Source organism: Trachypithecus francoisi, unplaced genomic scaffold (genome assembly GCF_009764315.1).
Source record: "Trachypithecus francoisi isolate TF-2019V2 unplaced genomic scaffold, Tfra_2.0 Contig00090, whole genome shotgun sequence".
NCBI lineage: Eukaryota > Metazoa > Chordata > Mammalia > Primates > Cercopithecidae > Trachypithecus > Trachypithecus francoisi.
In genome coordinates, this window is record NW_022680471.1 from 375,230 (window position 1) to 394,653 (window position 19,424).

Genomic DNA, 19,424 nt, shown 5'->3' on the forward strand with positions numbered 1-19,424 from the left:
CGCCCCGGGACGCAGGAGGAGGGGCGCGGCGGCTCCGGAAAGTTCAGCTCTGCCCAGGCGAGTGTGCCTGTCGGCCTGAGGAGGGACAGAGGCAGGTCGGCCCGTCTGCTTGGACGCGGGCCTGGGCGCCGTAGGTGCCCCGGGAAGCGCAGGGGTGGGGAGTACCCGGGAGGAAGGTGGCCAGGGGTGCTGCGGGAGCCGGTGGCGGGGGAGGGGACCGTGGGAGGCAAGGGCCGTTCCCCTCGCGGCGCAGAATGCGCGGGTCCTGCGGCCCTCCCGAAGGAGGAGTCCGGGGACCCAGGCCCCCACGCTGGGAGAGCGCCGGGCCCCTGGCCTGCTGCGCTCGGATGATCTCCAGGACTTAGGCGAGTGAGCTCAGCGACTGCTGCGGAATGAATGATTGAATGAATGAATGCATGAATGGAAGGAGGAAGGGAAAGTGGGCGGGCTCTACCCACTGGGCCAGCCCTAGCCCTCCCCGACCTGGCCTAGCTCCCCTAGCCTTTGAGGGGTCTGAAGGGCGCTGGCGCAGCCTATTTGCCTAACACTGGCTCTGAGGAGTCCCCGCCGAGAAACCGAGGCAGCCTTGCGGCCCAGGGCTGGTCAGCCTTGGCAGTGGCGTCTGACCTGGAGTCTGGGGCAGCTGGTCTGGGAAAGGCTGCGCCACGTAACCGAGGGTTGGACTCTGCTCCCTTCCCACCGCGCCCAGCCCACCCCGCCCTCCCTCCCTGATCCCCGCAAGCCAGGTGGGGCCCAGAGGGGACGTGACTCCCTTTCTGCAGAGGCAGCCCCAGAAGGGCCTGGGTGAGGCTGCTGGACAGGGCAGCGGGGCACCCTCCTCCCGGAGACACCGCTTCTGGTCTGAGGCTCGGATCCCCACTGCCTCCTGCGCGCGGAGGAGGCGAGAAGCGCCCGGAGACGGGGGTCACAGACGGCACCCCGCAGGCTGCCATTCCTTCAACCAAGATGTAGAGAACGCCGTGGACAAAAGCTTTAAAAAAAATTCTGAAACTTCTGCCCGTGGAAGTCAACATTTTTGCGGAGCAGAGAGCCCAGGCACAAAATAAGAAGGCGGAAGAGACGGACTGGGGGGGGGGGTAGGGGGACTGCGGCGGGGAAGAGCAGGGAGGGCGGCGGGGGCGCAGGAAGCCCTGAAGCCGGGCGGCTTCCCCCTCCCAGGTCAAGCTGAGAGATGGGGGTTGGGGGGATTTAAAATCGCGCGCCTGGGAGGGGCGGGACGGGGGCCACCTGCCTTCCGGCGGGAAGGGCTGCGCAGGGCCCGCGGCGCGCAGGGTGGAGGCACCGACGGTCAGCACACGGGTGAGGTGGGGCGCGTAATCCCATCTGAGCCGGACTCTTTAGGACGAGTCCCGTCCCTGGAGCCAAAAAACCCGGTGCAGCGCCAGCGTGGACGTGCGCTTCCCGGAACACGCTCAGGGACGCCTGCTAGGACCGGCGAGGCTGGAGGGGTCGCGATGTTGGGGGCTGAGGTTCCTCTCCCCCGGGCGGGCGGCTGCTGCTAGGGGCCGCATCGCCCGGCAGGTGAGGTGGGCGCAGGTGAGCCGGGCGGGCGGGCTGCGGGCAGCGCCACCTCCTTCCGGAGGCCCTCCCGGATTGACCGGCCGGGCTCCGTGCGCCTCTGGACCTGCGGCTGAGGTCCGGGGCTGCGCCGCGCTGATTAGCTGACGCCGGGCCAAGCGCTGCACCCCCGGGGCTGGGCGCACCTGAATCCCGCCGGATTGCGGGGAGGGGAACAGTCCCCGGATACCGCGTGGAGGCTGTGGGAGGATGGGAATGGGTCCTGGAGGAGCAGAGCCTCCCAAATTAAGGTCTCCCAAGAGCGCGGCCGGTCATCCGCGGCGGCGAAGGGAAGGTGCCCCGTCGGTAGGTCCAGACCCGGCAGCCCCCCAGCGCCGACGGGGGACGGTGGGAGAGGGGCCGACACCGCAGGGCCCGCCGTGCTGTGGCCGAGGGGGCAGGTCCAGGCTCTGCTTCCTGAGCAGACGCCGGAGACCCCAGCAAGCCAAGTGCTGCGGGCAGGTCCCCCCAAGAGAGGGGACTCCGTGTGGAGGGCACAGCCAGGCAGGGGGCAGGGGCCAGAAGGGGAGGCCGCGGGGGAGGGCGCCAGGACCAGCCCAGGTGCCTCGGAGACAACGGTAAGCGGTGGCTGGTTCAGATCCCAGCCCCGGAGCTGTGTGACCTCAGCAAGTTCCTTAGCCCCTTGGTGCCTGCATCCCCTGACCTGTAACATATACGTGAATGCGGGGTTGTTGCGGTGAACACACACAGCACACCGGCACATGGGTCACGACACGCAGAGGGGTTTAGATGAAGAAACAGAAAAACCCTTGGGAAGTTTCCTGTAGTCAAAGGAAGGTTTTCATTTTCCCCCTCAACCGTGACTGTTTCTTGGACCGGCAGGATAGGCTTTTGTTCTAGGGGCGTGGAGAGAAGGCCCCTTGGCAGTGTCCAGGGCCAACTGGGAACCAAGCAGGAATCGTGTTTGTGCAGCCTGGGGTTCGAGGCTCTGGGTACAAGTCATAGTGCTTAAGCAGGAAGCAGCTGCCGGATGCCCCTAGCCCCAGGCCGCCCTGCTCTGCCCTTGGGAGGGCGCGGGGGTCTTCTGATCTCTGTCTTGATGCACCTCCAGGCCCTGGTCCCTTTGGGGTCTGGCACAGCAACCTGCGTTTGACAGCATGGGCATCTGCTGATGCTGAGAGCTCCACTCTTGGTCCGACGAAGATCTTTTCTCTTCCGGTGTACAGTCATACGTTCATACGTTTGATACAGTCATATGTATCAAAAGGATACATTCCTTGTGAGAAGTGCATCCTTAGGTGATGTTGTCCTTGTGTGAACACAGAGTGCACACACCGACCCGGGTGGCACAGCCCGCTACACGCCGAGGCTGTATGTCACAGCCTGCTGCTCCCGGACCACAAGCCTGCATGGCAGGTGACTGCGCTGAACAGCGTAGGCAGCTGTGACTCACTGGTATTTGTGTATCTAAAGCCATCTAAACATAGAACAGGTGCAGTAAAAATACCGCGTTGTGATATGGGAGCACTGTGGCATTGCTTGTTGACCAAAGGTGGTTATGTGGTGCATGACAGTAGGTTCGTTTCCTGTGGGCACTGGGAGCTAATCACCTCACACTTGCTGGCTCAAAACAACAGCAATCTCTTCTCTCTCAGCCCTGGAGGGTGGAAGGCTGCCTGGTGGAGGCGCTAGGGGAGCATCCTACCTGCCTCTCCCAGCTCCAGGTGGCCCAGGCATCCCTGTGCTTTGCTCCAGTCTCTGCCTCAGTGGCCATGTGGCTTCTCCTCTGTGTGGTCAAGCCTCACTTTGCCCCTCTCTTATGAGGACCTTTGGGATGACAGATACAACCCACCTGGATGATCCAGGGAGGCCTCCCACCTCAATTTAATCCCGTCAGCAAAGTCCTTCCTTTGCCACATGAGGTAACATTCACAGTATCCGGGAATGGGGACATGGGCATCTTTTGGAGGGTTATTGTTCGGCTGAGCACGGGATCATGGTGCAGGTCCTGTGTGTAAAATTAAAATACCTGGAGGGAGGGCCGGGCACAGTGGCTCACATCTTTAATTCCAACACTTAGGGAGGCCAAGGTGGGAGGATCACTTGAAGCCCAGGAGTTTGAGACCAGTCTGAGCAACAGAGCAAGACCCCATCTCTACCAATAATTTTTAAAAATTAGCCGGGCATGGTGGCACGCACCTGTAGTCCCAGCTACTCCAGAGGCTGACGCTGGAGGATCTCTTGAGACCAGGAGATGGAGGCTGCAGTGAGCTATGGTTGTGCCACTGCACTCCAGCCTGGGAGACGAGCGAGCCCCTGTCTCAAAACATAAAAACTTAAAATAAAATACACAGAGAATCTCAAGGTGGTGTGGACAGTTCTGAGTGTTGGGGAGAGAACAAAAGGAGGAAAGTGCATTCTGGGTGGCAGAAAGCCTCTCCCAGCACCGTGGGCCCCTGCTTTGAAGCAACCCTCACAGAAACTGAACATGAGTGATGTTGGGCCCATGACACTGGTTCCCTGGGTGGATGCAGCCTGAGCGCAGCCCGCCCTGTCTGGAGCTCTCACCACCCTGCCTGGCCCGTGCTCATGGGTTCACGATGGCTTCAGCTAGAGCTCATGTCAGCACGGCTTCCCCAGAGGGCTCATTTGCACTTGGATGCCCTCACCTGTTCTCCCTCTGTGGCTTCAGGAACCCCGGGGTCATTACAGAGCTCGCTAAATTCATCCCTGGATGTGAGACCTGTGTCGTAGGCATCCAGGACTGTCCCAAGATAGGAGAGGCATCCAGTCATGTTAATTGAAGTGAAGGCTTCTATTTACTTCCAGATACACATTGTTAACCTTCCTAGGGCCCCCTTCTGACCTTTCTTCCACAAAGCATTTTACCTACCGCTAATAGCCCCAGTGCAGACCCCAAAGTTCCCCTGTAGGATTCATTTCCCGTGATTTGAGCCCAGCCTGAGGCAGAGCTTTCTGCTGGGTTGATCCTCACTCAGACTCAAACTGCAGAGGGCCAGGAGGAGCCCTGCTTTTTGCAATCAGTACCACCTGGGGTAGGACCCAAACGTGACATCCTTTGTGTGTGGATCTGGCCTTGGCCTCCACACCGTCTGTTCAGCAGGTCCCTCCTTTGCCTGCCAAGGCTGAGGTCCTGTACTTTGCAAAGGTCCAGGCCGTTTGGTGCAGCTACAATCAGGGTGCGTGGTTTTCTCTATGAAAGCAAACAGCGGTCTCATGGGGAAGGCCCCAGCAGAAAGTGCATCATGCAGGACAGGGCACAGGCGTTCCAAAGACGCCTCCTGCTCACTTCTGGCCTCCACCCCATGCCCTGCAGGATGACAGATGGCTGTGCCTATACATAAAACACCAGACGTGACCAATAACTATCTTATAATAAATACACTTGAACTTCTCAACTAGAACACAGAAATGCTTTCGGGAAGTACAGCGCGTACCACCATGTGTGGTCCTGTGCACAGCGGCGGGAGCCTCCGCCCCATGAGCCAGCGTGATGGGGGAGAGACCCTGAGTCTCCAGAACCCAACGGAACGTGGGTCTGCAGTGACGATGCAAAAACCGAAGACGAGCAATAAAACAATAATGTGAAGAGGAAAGAGACAATGTGAAGAAAGCCGCCTTTGTTCTAGGAAAAGTCTTTTTTTCCCTTTTCACAGTATAGTGACTCATTTATAAAGAGGAAGTGAGTTCGGTTGAAAAATACTTGAAATATTCTTTTAGGGGGAGAAAGCAGTTCTTCACCAGCTTGGCGGGCTGCTTGGCCGCGAGCTTCGAGCTCTGCCTGTTCTGTGTCAGCAGGGCCAATTCTTCTTCCGAAACCAGAGCCCACTGCCTGCTGCTGAGAGGAGGGGAGGGAAGGCTATGAGCAAGCGCAGTGCCCCCCAGGCGGGCCCAGAGACGCGGCTGGGAAGGAATCGCCTCAAGGGGGTGAGGGGAACAGCCTGCCTCTCAGTTGTCCCAGGCGCCTAAGACGCCCTGGAACCCCCACCCGATTCTGGGAGTTTTTCTCACGGAGGTGTACTGAGCAGCAGGAGACCAGACAACTCCCCTGCCTCCGGCCTCCCCCTGGCAGGGGGCTGGTCCCCTGGGAAACAGGCTGGGGGGTGACTCCGTGTGAACAGCAAGCTCCAGGGCCATCGCTAGAGGATGTCACCATCCTGGGCAGCCTCCCCACAGAGGAAAGGACAGGACTCCAGGCAAAAGTTAGCCAAACCCTTGCAGAGTCAGCAACCATTCCCAGGGAATTGTATCACAAAGGCTGTCCCCTGGGTTCCTGGGGCTACCTGTGCCGGAAGTCTGAGCCCTGAGCGCAGGAGGGCAGGTGCGGAGAGGAAAAGGTCCTCTGCCAGCCTCTGCTGTGTGAGGAGTGCTTGGGGAGGATGGGCTTTGCAGACTAGGCACCAACACCCCCTCTCGTGCTCCCAGCCACCCGACTGGAGGCCAGGAACATTTCTCAGTTTATTTCGGGGTGAAGGCTGCGAGTGAAGTGCCAGATACAGTGTCCCCCTCCTCCTCAGGCACCCTCCCCAGGGCAGTGGGGACTGTCCTTAACCATCCTGGGGGTGATGGTGGCCACCTCTGCAAAATGATTTCTCTTTCAGTGAGTGGGTATCTCACGTCACTGTTGAGACACCCGGGAGCCTTGGAGGGAAACCTGTGGGAAGGAGCTGCCAGCCTCCTTCTGGGAACCAGGTGACCCCAGGATCACGGCTCAGGTGCATCCAGCCCTGGAAACCCTGTGAGGAGCTCTGTGGGGCCTCGCTCAGAAAGGGGGCCTGGGAAGAAGCAGCTGCCAGCCCATGGCCCAAGCCCGCAGGCGCCACAGGTGTGGCCACTGGAGCGGAGGGAGGTGCCTTTGGTGGAGGAGCCTTGCAACCCTGGGTCTGGCTACACCTGCCACATAAGAACCCTGATGAGGTGCTGTTCTCTAGCTGCTGCGTGGACGCATGGAGCCTCCGGGGGCCAAGGAGCCTCCGGGAACAGGCAGCAGGTGAGGCACAGCCTATAATGCACACAGGTGTTGCTGGGTCTGCCCTCACCTTCAGCCCTGCTCACCCAGCCCCACAGAGCCTGGTCCGGCCTCCAGGGAAGTGACGTGGGGGGAGCAGGCTTAGGGTGAGGGGGAGGTTGTGGGAAGTACAGCATGTAGCTGAGAGGGCTTCTGAAGAGAAAGCATCTGGCAAAGTGCTTCAGCTCAGCCCCTCCCAAACTCAAATCCAGGGGAGGCCAGGCCAGCAGGACCTGCGGGCGCCACGCCTTGGCAGGTGCCAGGCAACAGGATTGTGCCATGGTGGTGACATGGGAGAATGCGGGAACCTGAGAGGTGAGAGGGAATAAGTTTCCAGAACTCACTCTCAGGCAGGAGGAGACATGACTCAGCTGAGCCAGAAAGCGCTCGTTCCACACGAATGCCCGTATGAGCGAGGCACGCCAGGTGAGTGTGGGAGTGAGGGGATGGACGGGCGGTCAGCTGGAGGGTGTGAGGTCTGGGCTGCCTGGGAAGGCTGTCAAGGGGGGTGGGGGCAGCAGGAGGGGGTGCTCAGCAGCAGAGGCCATGTGGGGCAGGGCTGTGTGTTCAAGGCCCCAAAAGGTGGGGAGGGCAGCCCAGGAGTGCACCATGGGGGGTGCAAGCATGTGGGTGGGTGTGAGACTGATGCGTGTGTGCCTGTGTGATTGTGAGCACATGTGACATGCACATGCTAGTCATGAGTGTGCTTGTGTGAGCATGTGACTGATGGAGCATGTGGGCATGTGGATGAACGTGACCGTGGGAATGACTGTGGGTGTGTGCACATGAGCACACAGGTGTGTGGATAAGCGTGCAAGTGAGTCGTGTGAGTGTGGCTGAGTGTGAGCACGCATGAGCTTATGGGTGTGCAAGGGAGGTGGGGAGACCACACGGAGTGAAAGCCTGGGGGCTGCAGCTAATCCAGGGCCAGGCCGCTGTGGCACGTATGGGTGTCCAGGGGCTGGACCCTGAGAAGCTGAGAGCCAGTGCTGGAGAAGGTCTCCAAGGGGAAAGGGGCGTCTTTGGGCTTCAGTGCCTTGAGGGTCTCAGGGTGGCCCTGGAGGCCGACCGCAGTCCCACTGGGGCACAGAGGCTGCTCTGGGTTTGGTTCTGTTAGACAGACCCCATTTCCTTGGTGAACTCCGCTCTGGGTCCACGTCCCCCTTGACCCTGAACACTTGTGGCTGCCCGGGAAATACCTCCTTATGGCTGGAATGTTGCTCCACACGCGGACAGCATTCTGTAGGGATCCGCCGCGGACATCTGGGATGGTGGTTGGCTCCATCTGGGGGTGGGAGGGTCGGCCGTGGGTCAGGGGTAAGCGCCCCCCATGGGCGCCCTGGCCTCAGCTGCCAATGGCCCTGAGTGGTCAACGGACTTTCTAGCCCGACTGTGTTCCCTACGTCCCTTTTTCTTATAAATCACCTTGGCAGAAAAAGCTGATGAATTATTTTAAACCAACAGAACAGACTCTGTGGCAATAAGATATCAAATTACACACAGGACCTCAGACCACGCCAGGCAAGGGTCAGCCTTGTACCCTACACTGAGAGGACGGATTCTGCCCTCACGCCACAGCTGCTTTTTCTCCAGCAGCTAAACACACACTGGCCCAGCAATGAGCAAGATTCAAATGACTGCAGCTCATCCACCCACAGACGCCAACTGACCACGTTCCACAGCCATGACCACAGCTCTGACTGGGCAGAAGCCTGACTTCAGGAACCACCTCCTGATAAGGGACCCCCGACCATGGACCGGCTCTGGCTGGTTTACAGAGGCCCCGCCTTGAGTGCCTTCGTGTTCCGAGAAGACCTCTGAGGTTTAGGGCCTCCTTGCGACACACTGACGTGTTAAGACTCCACCCCAGAGTGAACATAGGTCGTATGTTACATGCATGTTTGTTCAGTACGCATGCAGCAGGACCCCCTTCGTGAATAACCTGCCGCACAGGTTTAGCCAACCCGGTCAGCACGGAGCTCCTGCCCCAGCTTCCCTCCCCTTCGAAGTGCCTCCTCCTGGCTCCTCTGGTCTTGGGAGAGGCTACGCTTCCCAGCCTGGGGGACAGGGCCTTGCAGGCTGTGTCCCTTTACAGAAGCAAAGTCTCCTGTTCTAAAAGCACAGATCTTGTGATTTTCAGCTCATGGCATTTGCTCCCCTTCCCAATGGCTGGGTTTGCATTCCCGCCACTCCATGAGATTCCAGCACCAAGGGAACCTCGACCCTGCCTGGACCCGCAGCAAAGGCTCCAGCCCACAGATGCTGCCCACTCGGTGGGTGGGGCCCCCGCTGGTTGTAGCCCCTCCATGGAACCTGAGAGCACGAGGAACTTTCCCCTCCTGAACCTCTCCCGCCTGTCTCATGTGGCTGAGGTGTGGCCGAGGTGTGGCCGTCCCTCCCCAACCCTGACCCGGCCCGTCAGTCCCAGAGGGGACCCGTCAACTGAGCCCAAAAGTGGCTGCTCTGACAATCAGGATTCAGGCGTGTGAAGAGAAGGCTGTGTGCGCGTGTGTGTGGTGAGTATGCGTGCACGTAGCGTGCCTGTGTGTATGTGGTAAGTGTGTCCGTGTGTGGTGCCTGTGTACAGTGACTGTGTGCACATGTGCACTGTGGTGTGTGTTTTACCTGTGAGTGTGTGTGATGTGCACATGTGTGTGTGGAGACTGAGGGGCGGCAGCAGGAGGTGAGCCCCCAAGGCCGTGTTCTGTGAGCACAGGAGTAGTGTGAGGTGGGACTGCCCTCCAAGGCTCTCCTCGAAGGGGGTCGTGTCCCAGGCACCACGGTCCCTGCCTGGACTGCACAGCTGGGCCCTGTGCACACCTGGAAACCAGGGACCGCAGGGTTCCAGGCCTGGAGCCTGGGGTGTAGACTGAGCGCCACCCGAAGAGCCCCTCCCTCACGTGGCAGGGGTAGAGGGAGGCCCACGCAGCCCGCACACACCTCCAGGAAGCGAGAGGCAACGTCCTGGTCTTCTTTGTTCAGTACCAGATTGTCCACGAACATCCAGAAGAAGGGCCTGGGGCTGCCCGGCCCAGGCCGCGCGTACTGCAGGAGCCGGTGGAACTGGAACAGGTACCAGCCTGGAGGGGGTGAGGGGGCAGGGCTGAGGGGGGTCCGGGGGCAAGGGCTGGTAGTGGCGGGGTGCTGTTCAGGTGCATCTGGGCAGGGGCCTAAGGAAACTGTGGCATGAGAGCAGGACCGAGGGGGTCTATGGGATGCACTGGCCTGGGTCTGAGGGGTCCCCTGCCCCTGTTCCTCCAGCAGCAATGGAGCCCTGCTCAGTGCTGGGGCCACGGAGGTGCGAGGACCCCTCCTCCCCCAGGCAGGCCCAGAGTTGGGAAGAGACAGACAGGCAACCCCAAAGGAGGCGCAGACGCAGGGCGTGTGCCGTGGCACAAATACTGCCTTTTAGAGGAAGCTCCAGAGGATATGTGAGCTGCAGTGACGTGGGCACGCTAGGGACTGCACGGGGTCAGCAGGAGGCTTGGGGGGCACAGGGAAGCCTGAGTGACAGGGACACTTACTCTGTTGCTCATGATGAGGGGTGCATGGGTGTGGAGCTAGCTCAGAACTCCTCCAGTCGGACACACTGAATGTGTGCAACTTACTGTGTCAGTGGTGCCTCAACAAAGCTGCTTTTGAAAAATGCTGACAATTTGCAGTTTCTGCCCTGGCATGGAGGAGTGGGGAAAGAGGAGAGGAGACGGGGGTGGTGGGGTCAGGGTGTCAGGACTGAAGCGTCACTCACTGGGAGGATGGTCGCAGGTGTGGCCCAGGGGAGGTGTGGCGCCGTACAGGAGATCGAAGGGCCCCCACTCCTCCACCTGCAGGACAGACGGGCGTGGGCACCGAGAGGCAGCAGCAGTGGGCAAAGTCGCATACGGCAGCACGACATGTCCCCAGGGCCGACCCTGCTCAGCTCGCAGGGCCCACAGGCCAGGGCAAGCCGAGGAGTGGAGCCCACTAGGGCAGAGCCATCCCCAGCCACCACCAGCCTCAGGGGCTGCCTGCCTGGAGCCCAGTGGAGAACGCTCCGGATCTGAGGTGAAGACTGTGCCACGCGTTTGGGGACTGAACTCTGCCTTTATCTTTTCTTGCTCAAATTCCTTTCTAAGGAGCGTGGGGGAATCACGGCTTACCAACCACAAAAGCTTGTGGAATGGGTGTTTTTGAGCCGGTATATTATAGCTCTGCCATGGCGTCACACGACAGACAGCAGACCTTATTTTAACTCAAGCATTCCTTTCTACTGACTCCGAGTTTTCAGGCAAAGCTTAACTCTTTCATCCAACTGCCAACTAAAGAATCCCTAATGTAAGCTTCAAGATAGCCCGCCTTTTGGGGCTGAACCAGTGCACACCTATGTATTGATTGGATTGATTGATTGAATTTTTTGAGATGGGGTCTCACTCTGTCACCCAGGCTGTAGTGCATTGGCGAGATCTCGGCTCACTGCAACCTCCACCTCCTGGGCTCAAGCAATCCTCCAGCCTCAGCCCCCCAGTAGCTGGGACCACAGGTGGTCTTGAACTCCTGAGCCCAAAGTGCTGGGATTACAGGCGTGAGCCACCGTGCCTGGCCCGTGTACTGATTTCTGATTCTACCTGCAGTTCCCATCTCCCTGAAATGTATAAAACCAAAACTGTTACTGACCGCCTCGGGTGCACTTCCTCCGGATCTCTTAAGACTGTTTCCCAGGCCATGGTCCCTCTTACTGGCTCAGAATAAACCTATTTAAATACTTTGGCAGAATTTGGTTTTTCTGTCTGTCATCCCATTGCCCTTGGAGAACCAGTCCTGGGAGGCCCAACCCAATGCACAGACTGTCATCCGTGAACACGGCAGGCGCCGTCCACAGCCCTCCAGGAGCTAACGGTAAGGGCAGAGCCTTCCCTGCTGAACAGAAACAGCCCCCGCAGAGCACCAGTGACCAGGCTGTTCCATGGCCAAGCTGGAAGAAGACAAAACACAGCCACTCAACAATCTTGCCTGGACACAGACGCGACAAGGGTTGCCCTTGAGTCCCAAAAAGTGACCAAGGGGAGGCTGTGAGCAACGCTGGCTTCATTAACAGTGATGGCCCTCACTTTGTCCTTCTTCTTAAATAAAAATTAATGGCTGGGCACGGTGGCTAATGCCTACAATCCGAGTACTTTAGGAGGCCAAGGTGGTTGATCATCTGAGGTCAGGAGTTCAAGACCAGCCTGACCAATATGGTGAAACCCCGTCTCTACTAAAAAATACAAAAAATTAGCTGGGCGTGGTGGCGGGTGCCTGTAATCCCAGCCGAGAGGCCCCCGTGTGTTCGGGACTCCTCCCAGGCCCTGGCGCCGCCTCCTTGCCCACCTCATCCTTGACATTTCCTCTGAGGAAGCTCGCACCCCTGCTCCCAGTGCAGCGTCCGAGAGTGCGCGGCGGTACTCACATCCTTCCTCACTGTGTCTGTGACATCATCCAAATGCTTCAGCTGTCCCAGGTCAGAACCGCTTTCCAAAAAGCCCAAACTCGTCAGCTCTGGATGGGGAGAGACCAGAAGGCCCAGAAGGTGAGCGTGGATTGTGCCCCTACAGGGACTTGAAAAGGCTGACGGCTGATCGGAGGACCCAAGGCTGACGGCTGATCGGAGGACCCTCCTACCATTAAGGAGCCAACTTTATATTTTTGTTGTTGTTTCTGAGGTGGAGTCTTGTTCTGTTGCCCAGGCTGGAGTGCAATGGTGCAATCTCGGCTCACTGCAACCTCCGCCTCCCAGGTTCAAGCGATTCCCCTGCCTCAGCCTCCTGAGTAGCTGGGACTACGGGCACCCCGCCACCACGCCCAGCTAATTTTTTTGTATTTTTAGTAGAGACGGGTTTTCACCATGTTGGCCAGGCTGATCTCCAGCTCCTGACCTCAAATGATCCAACCACCTCAGTCTCCCAAAGTGTTGGGATTACAGGCATGAGCCACTGCACCCCACCCAACTTTATCTTTTTAATGACGTGGCAGGAGGATTAAGGATGGAGGTTTTTGTCTCGTAACAAGCTAAACAAGCAAACATCGCCACATATTGATTTAAGAACGTCAAGCATGGCCAGGCACAGAAGCTCAAGCCTGTAAATTCCAGCATTTTGGGATTCCAAGGCGGATGGATTAGCTGAGGTCAGGAGTTCAACACCAGCGTGGCCAACATAGTGAAACCCCATCTCTACTAAAAATACAAAAATTAGCTGGGCGTGGTGGCAGGCAGCTGTTATCCCAGCTACTCGGGAGGCTGAGGCAGGAGAATCGCTTGAACCCGAGGGGTGGAGGCTGCAGTGAGCAGATCGTGCCATTGCACTCCAGCCTGAGTAACAGAGTGAGACTTCGTCTCAAAACAAACAAAACAAAACAAAAAGGATGTCAAGCACTGTTACAGCACCAGGTATTTCTGGGATGCAATGTCACCTCTGGCTAGGAAATCCACAGAGCGGTGGAGTCCACTCCACTCTGCAGCTGGTGTGAGCTGCAGAGCCCTGGAACGGCCTTGGAGGAGGCCCCGGCTTCCTCAGCCCCGCCTGGGAGTAAGACCTTGGGCAGGCTGTGCGGGTGCTGTGGGATCAGGCTGCTGGTCAGCTGCGTGGGGCAGATACGTGCTCCCGCACGAGGCCGCTCTGAGACACTGCGGGCATTAATGGGTGTCCCAGGGGGACACATCCCTTATGGACGCGGTCAAAGCAGAGGGAGTGTTTTCATGGATTCGGCTGTGCCTGCGAGGCCCAGAAGACAGTGGGATTTCCAAAGGCCCCAGTGCAGGGTCAGCATGGGCCCAGCGTGGGGAGGGGTGCAGGACACCAGCAGCTGGCCGGCCTGGGGGAGGGTGTGGGGACCCCAGGGGGGTGGCCTGAGGGGCAGTCAGTCAGGTGTGTGGAGGCATCTTTGCATGTGTGTCTTTGGGACATCACTGACTTACCCTTCTTGATGTCTTCAAAAAGAGACAGCACCCGGACTGGCTCTCTCCTCCACACAGGCACGGTTTCAAACATCTCAAGGGGACTCTCCTATTTATTAAAAAACCAAAACAGGGCATGGTGCCAGCTACTTGGTTACAGAGCCCTCGAGATGCAATGAAAATTCTTCCCTGGATGAACACTCAACGTGAGACTCACCGGAGACACACCTAAGATGCACCTGCCAAGGCCTGACTGGGCCTGTCCCGACCAGCACTGCCCCCGAGGAAGGCCAGCTCCACCCTCTGCCCCAGCCTTGGTCTCCCGCTCTGACCTCCAGCTGTCTCCAGCCAACAGACAGTAGGTGTGGAGGGGTTTGCTGATTTTTTTAATTTTAATTTTTATCTTTGAGATGGAGTCTTGCTCTGTCACCCAGGCTGGAGTGCGGTGGTGCAATCTCAGCTCACTGCAACCTCCAGTTCCCAGGTTCAAGCGTTCCCCTGCCTCAGCCTCCCAAGTAGCTGGGATTACAGGCGCCCACCACCACGCCCGGAGCTCCCTTTGGCAAGACCAGGTGGTGGACTGGGAAGAGGGACACGGTCCTTCCTAGGGACACAGAGTGACAGGAGCCGAGCCAGGTGCAGAAGACAGGGAGGTGGATTCGCAGGCAATGACAGATCCAAGGAAGCCCCTCAGGCACCTGTCTGCCCCCAAACTCGAGCCTGCAGAAACAGGGTAGGGACTCCCAGCAAAACCAAATGTAGTAACACCAGCTGGGGGAGAGAACTTGAGGCGGGGGGAGCTGTAAATACAAGGATGGCCCAGAAGGACCGAGGGGAGGAGCCCACGGAGGGAGTCGAGGCAGGGGAGTAACGAATGAGGGATGAACATGCCCCTTGTCACCCCGGTCATGACTGGCAGCCTGGGGTGTGGGGTTTCCATTGCTCCCCTGCACAGTGATGTGGCAATACCAATAATTTTTGTATTTTTAATAGAGATGTGATTTCACCATGTTAGCCAGGCTGTTCTTGCTCACCCAGGCAGCTTCCAGAACCTCAGAGAAGAGAGCCCCAAGGCCAGAGATACCGGGGAGAGGTGAGCCTAGGGGACAGGTGAGGCCCTGTGGGTTGCCCTGACCTTGCCAACATGATGGACCAGGCGGGCAGCCAACTCTGGCCTCATGTGCTCCCTGTTAAAGGGCCAGCCCCCCAGGGCCCAAAACTCAGGGACCTCAGCTTTCAGAGCGCTAGGCTCTGTTCCTATAAAATACCATCCCATCTGACCCTTTCCTTCGAATCGGAGCAGGCTGAAGCTTGCTAGGCAGGGAGAGATGACTTGGTTGAATCTTAACAAATGTGAGCTGGAGGCCAGTGCGGTTTCATGCTCAGTTCAGGGGTCCCTTGCTCCCGCTGGCTGCCTCACCGGGGGCCACACCCCTTCCGTAGGAGCTTCCCATGGCTGGCCTGCAAATTAAAACAGACTGGAGGGGCTGGGCCCCATGGCTCATGCGTGTCATCCCAGCACTTTGGGAGGCCGAAGTAGGTGGATCACTTGAGGTCAGGAGTTGGAGACCAGCCCGGTCAACATGATGAAACCCCATCTCTACTAAAAGTACAGAATTAGTGGGTTATGGTGGCGGGTGCCTGTAATCCCAGGTACTCGGGAAGCAGGAAGGAGAATCGCTTGAACCCGGGAGGCCGAGGTTACAGTGAGCCAAGATGGTGCTACTGCACTCCAGGCTGGGTAACAAGAGCGAAACACTATCTCAAAAATAAAAAAATAAAAAACAGACCAGGGGACTTAGCACAGCAGAAATGATTCTCTCACAGCTCAGGAGGCCAGAGGTTTTGAAGTGAAGGTGTGCCGGCAGGCATGCCTCCCTCAGAAGGCGCCAGGCGAGGACGTGCCAGGCCTTTCCTTCAGCTCCTGGGGCTGCTGGCACCCGTGGCTGGTGGATGCCTCACTCCAGTCTCTGCTTCCATCATCACGTGGCTGTCTTCCCCGTCTCCATTTCCTAAATCTCTTACAGTGACACTAGCCGCTGCATTGAGGGCCCACCCTAGATCTGGAATGATTTCATCTCGCTATTCTTAAAATCTGCAAAAACCCTATTTCCCAATAAGATCACATTCACAGGTACGGGGCTGGGGACTTGGGTGTACCCCTCAGAGGGACACAATTCCACCTTCTCCGCCTTTGTCTGCGGTTCCTGCCGGCCCCCCCTGGCTTCTCAGCTGGACTCCCAAAAGGGCCCACACCTGGCCAGCATAGGCCCAGGCATTTGCTCCTGAGGACTGGACTTCGAGACGTGCTGAGGACTTGCCAGCCACCCTCTCCTGGCCCCTCTCCTACTGCTACCAGGGCCTCGTTCCTAGGCTTGGAAGCAACAAAACTGCCAAAGCAGTTTACCCAAAGCCACCATTGAGTGGAAGCTGCTGTCAGAGAGGAAGCCAGGAAAGAGTGTTCGCTCCCAAGCCTGCAGCTGTGGTGCCCGTCGGCGCGCCTGCATTCTGCTGCAGGAACCGAGGGAAGGCTGTAAGCCAGGGCCTCTGCCGCCGGGTCCTGCCCCTCCGTGGGCTCCTTACCGACTCTCGGTCATAGAAGGCCTTGAGCTGACCGCGCCACTTCCTCCGGCGTTGCAGCAGCCCGCTTGGGGAGAAGGGCAGGCACAGGAAGCACACCCAGTTGCTCATGGCATGCACCTTCCCCGAGGTCCCGGGGCCGACCAGGCTATCCACACACTCAAAGCAGTAGCATCTAGGGTCCAACAGAAAACCACAGCAGCCAACATGACAGCCCGCCTATGCCGAGGATGGCGGAGGTGGGGCTGAGCCCTGTTTTGGAGGGAAAAGTCACACTGGAGCTCCCTTTGGCAAGACCAGGTGGTGGACTGGGAAGAGGGACACGGTCCTTCCTAGTGACACAGAGTGACAGGAGCCGAGCCAGGTGCAGAAGACAGGGAGGTGGGTTCGCAGGCAATGACAGATCCAAGGAAGCCCCTCAGGCACCTGTCTGCCCCCAAACTCGAGCCTGCAGAAACAGGGTAGGGACTCCCAGCAAAACCAAATGTAGCAACACCAGCTGGGGGAGAGAACTTGAGGCGGGGGGGGGGGGTGCTGTAAATACAAGGATGGCCCAGAAGGACCGAGGGGAGGAGCCCACGGAGGGAGTCGAGGCAGGGAAGTAACGAATGAGGGATGAACATGCCCCTTGTCACCCCGGTCACGACTGGCAGCCTGGGGTGTGGGGTTTCCATTGCTCCCCTGCACAGTGATGTGGCAATACCAATACTGAAAACAAAAATCACAATTGCCAACCGCAGACACCCGCCTCCCATCGCTGAGGGCTCTATGCCAAATGACACATTTGAGACAGAAATCACAAGCTCTCAGGGAAATCATCCATTTGGGAGGAAGATCCACCCACACTCCAGAATGAGTAGTTGAAAGGATGGGTGTGTCCTCAGTCCCTTCACCGTCCCGGGCAGGCCCCTCGCCTCACCGGGTGCAATCGGGGTTTCCGCAGATAAGCAGCGTCTCTCCGGAGCAGCAGATAGAGCAGTAGGATTGGTACCCGTCATCGTCGTACAGGAAGAGGGCATCCAGGAACTTGTCCTTGGAAGGAGCAAAGCAAGGCTGGCTTGTGTCATCCCTGCTCTGAGGCCGCGAGGGAGTCACACCCAGTCCCCTTGCCTACCTTACATGGGGCGCACATCCCTCCCTCAAACAGAGGGTGCTGCGTGTGAACCTGCAGACTTCCGCAGCAGAGACAGATGTCTAAAGGAAATATTCAAAACACAACGTGTTTTCCCAGTGCCATCAAATGCAGCGGATGACTTAGGAATAAATTCAGCCAAACAAGTATGAGGCTTACACACTGAAAACGGCAAAGCATTGTTGAAAGATGCTAAGGAAGATGGAACAAAATGGAAAGATATCTCATGTTCATGGATCGGAAGACTTAATATTGGCTGAGTACGGTGGCTCATGCCTGTAATCCCAGCACTTTGGGAGGCTGAGGCGGGCGAATCACCTGAGGTCAGGAGTTCAAGACCAGCCTGGCCAACGTGGTGAAACCCCGTCTTTACTGAAAATACAAAAGTTAGCGGGGCGTGGTGATGGGTGCCTGTATTCCCAGCTACTTGGGAGACTGAGGCAGGAGAATTGCTTGAACCCGGTAGATAGAGGTTGCTATGAGCCAAGATCATGCCTTCTGCACTCCAGCCTGGGGGACAGAGTGAGACTCTGTCTCAAAAAAAAAAAAAAAAAAAAATTAATATTGCTAAAATAGCATGAGTCCCCAAAGGCATCTGCAGATACTTCTCAAAATCCCAGCTGGCTTTTTGGCAGGAGGTGACAGGCTGATCCTAATTCATATGGAAATGCAAGGGATCCAGAAAAGGCAAACCATGTTGAGAGAAAGTCGGGGAGTGGTTGCCTAAAGTTAAAAGAAGGGAAGCAAGAAGGGGAATTCAGAGTGACTGTTACTAGATATGGGTTTTCTTTTGGGGGTGATGAAAATCTTCTAAAATTAGATGGTGATGATGGTTGCTGACTCTGTAAATAAACTAAAATACATTGAACTGTACGCTTTAAACGAAGCTACAGGGGCCTTGGGAGGGGAGAAGGGATCCATGTGGCACAGTGGTGTCCACTGCTTTCTTCCAGGATCCCACTGTCACCCAGGCTGGAGTGCATGGTGTTATCATAGCTCATTGCAGCCTCGACCTCCCCAGCTCAAGCAATCCTCCCACCTCAGCCTCCTGAGTAGCTGGGACTACAGGTGCACATCACCATGCCTGGCTAATTTTTATTTTTATTTTTTTGTAGAGACCGAGTCTCACTATGTTGCCTAGGCTGGTCTCAAACTCCTGGGCTCAAATGCTCCTCCCACCTTGTTCTCCCAAAGTGCTGGGATTATAGGTGTGAGCCACTGTGCCCCACCTCTTTTGCCTGGTGGGGGCAAGCATGCAAATACTCACCTTCTATATTTCGCTGGTTAACCTTGACTTCATATGCAATAAGATCTGGAAAAGAAGATAAGAAGTAGCCCCTTTCTTCTTCCTCTGATCTCTTAATTTAAAATCGGCCCAGAAGTGAGCATCACACATTCTTTTTCCAAAGTCACAGGAGCCTGAGGTCCCCTGCCATCCCGCCCTCCCACCTTATCTTGGTGTGTTAAACGCCCATGCCTGGGGGAAGGCTGTGGGTGGGGAATCTCCCGCCCCAGTCTGGGTGTCTGAATAAGGCATGAATACTCAGAAGCCTGGAACTCCAGACCTCGTCCAGGCCTGGGGTCATCATCCTAAGTGACTGGTCCAATAAGCAGATATGCCCTCACCTCTGCCTGCCCCGGGCGAAACGGGGCTTGAGAGCTCACTGGATCCCACCAAGATCACGTCCATACTGGGCTCGGCCTCCGGGTCCAGGGCTGGGATGGCCGCCATGGGGGTGCCGCGTCAGGACACAGGACACGCGGACACAGGTGTGAGAAACCCGTCAGCCCCTGCGCAGATCCCCGATGCACCCCAGCACGGGAAGCAGCTTGCTGAGCAGACCCTGCCTAGCTCAGGCCACCTGCACCCCCACAGTGACACCCACCTGCCCAACCCAGGGATGAGGGGCAGGACAGCCAAAGCCAGTGCCAGCCCTGAGAGGGGCTCGAGGGTCCCCTGAGGCATGCCCCCAGCCTGCCTGGCCCTGCTACAACATGGAAGATGGGTGGTTCAATTCACCCCAGAAAGGGGAGGGCAGGGGCCTCATGAGGACGGGGGCCAATGGCCGCTGCAGCCCCTGCTTGCCTCTGGGCCCAGCCTTTGACCCCTCAGAGATCCCCATGCTCCAGCCACCCACAGTGTCCCCCAGGCTCAGCAGGGACCCCTGGGGATGGTCTTGGCCAGCCGCACCCTTGAAGGCAGGACGGTCAGGGAGTGGAAGAGACTCACAGGT

The 19,424-nt window shown here is 57.8% G+C and overlaps 1 protein-coding gene and 1 long non-coding RNA gene across 2 annotated transcripts; one reads left to right on the forward strand and one right to left on the reverse strand.

The window, feature by feature from the left end:
• The first annotated feature begins 82 nt into the window (after positions 1-82).
• LOC117093876 lies at positions 83-11,315 on the forward strand. Its single transcript, XR_004441295.1, has 9 exons — positions 83-1,542; positions 4,963-5,663; positions 5,704-6,385; positions 6,492-6,550; positions 6,781-6,994; positions 8,002-9,084; positions 9,551-9,640; positions 9,891-9,999; positions 10,399-11,315. It is a non-coding gene; the product is annotated as an uncharacterized LOC117093876 (long non-coding RNA).
• On the reverse strand, positions 5,170-19,048 carry DNMT3L (DNA methyltransferase 3 like). Its single transcript, XM_033229292.1, has 11 exons — positions 18,817-19,048; positions 18,458-18,502; positions 17,173-17,252; positions 16,978-17,090; positions 16,062-16,233; positions 13,500-13,587; positions 11,994-12,082; positions 10,317-10,392; positions 9,509-9,648; positions 7,768-7,853; positions 5,170-5,398 (listed from the first exon to the last, which is right to left on the reverse strand). The coding sequence occupies exons 1-11, from the start codon at positions 18,920-18,922 to the stop codon at positions 5,230-5,232; spliced, it is 1,164 nt and encodes a 387-aa protein (XP_033085183.1). The 5' UTR covers positions 18,923-19,048; the 3' UTR covers positions 5,170-5,229.
• Between the last annotated feature and the right edge of the window lie 376 nt (positions 19,049-19,424).

Excerpts from the sequence above, each read along its gene's own strand:
- DNMT3L (XM_033229292.1), bottom strand. The coding sequence starts at position 18,922 with ATGGCGGCCATCCCAGCCCTGGACCCGGAGGCCGAGCCCAGTATGGAC. Across the intron at positions 10,393-11,993 it reads CAGACACAGTGAGGAAGGAT|GTGGAGGAGTGGGGGCCCTT; the intron begins GTGAGTACCGCC and ends TCTGTCCTGCAG. Across the intron at positions 5,399-7,767 it reads AACATTCCAGCCATAAGGAG|CAGCAGGCAGTGGGCTCTGG; the intron begins GTATTTCCCGGG and ends CCCTCCTCTCAG.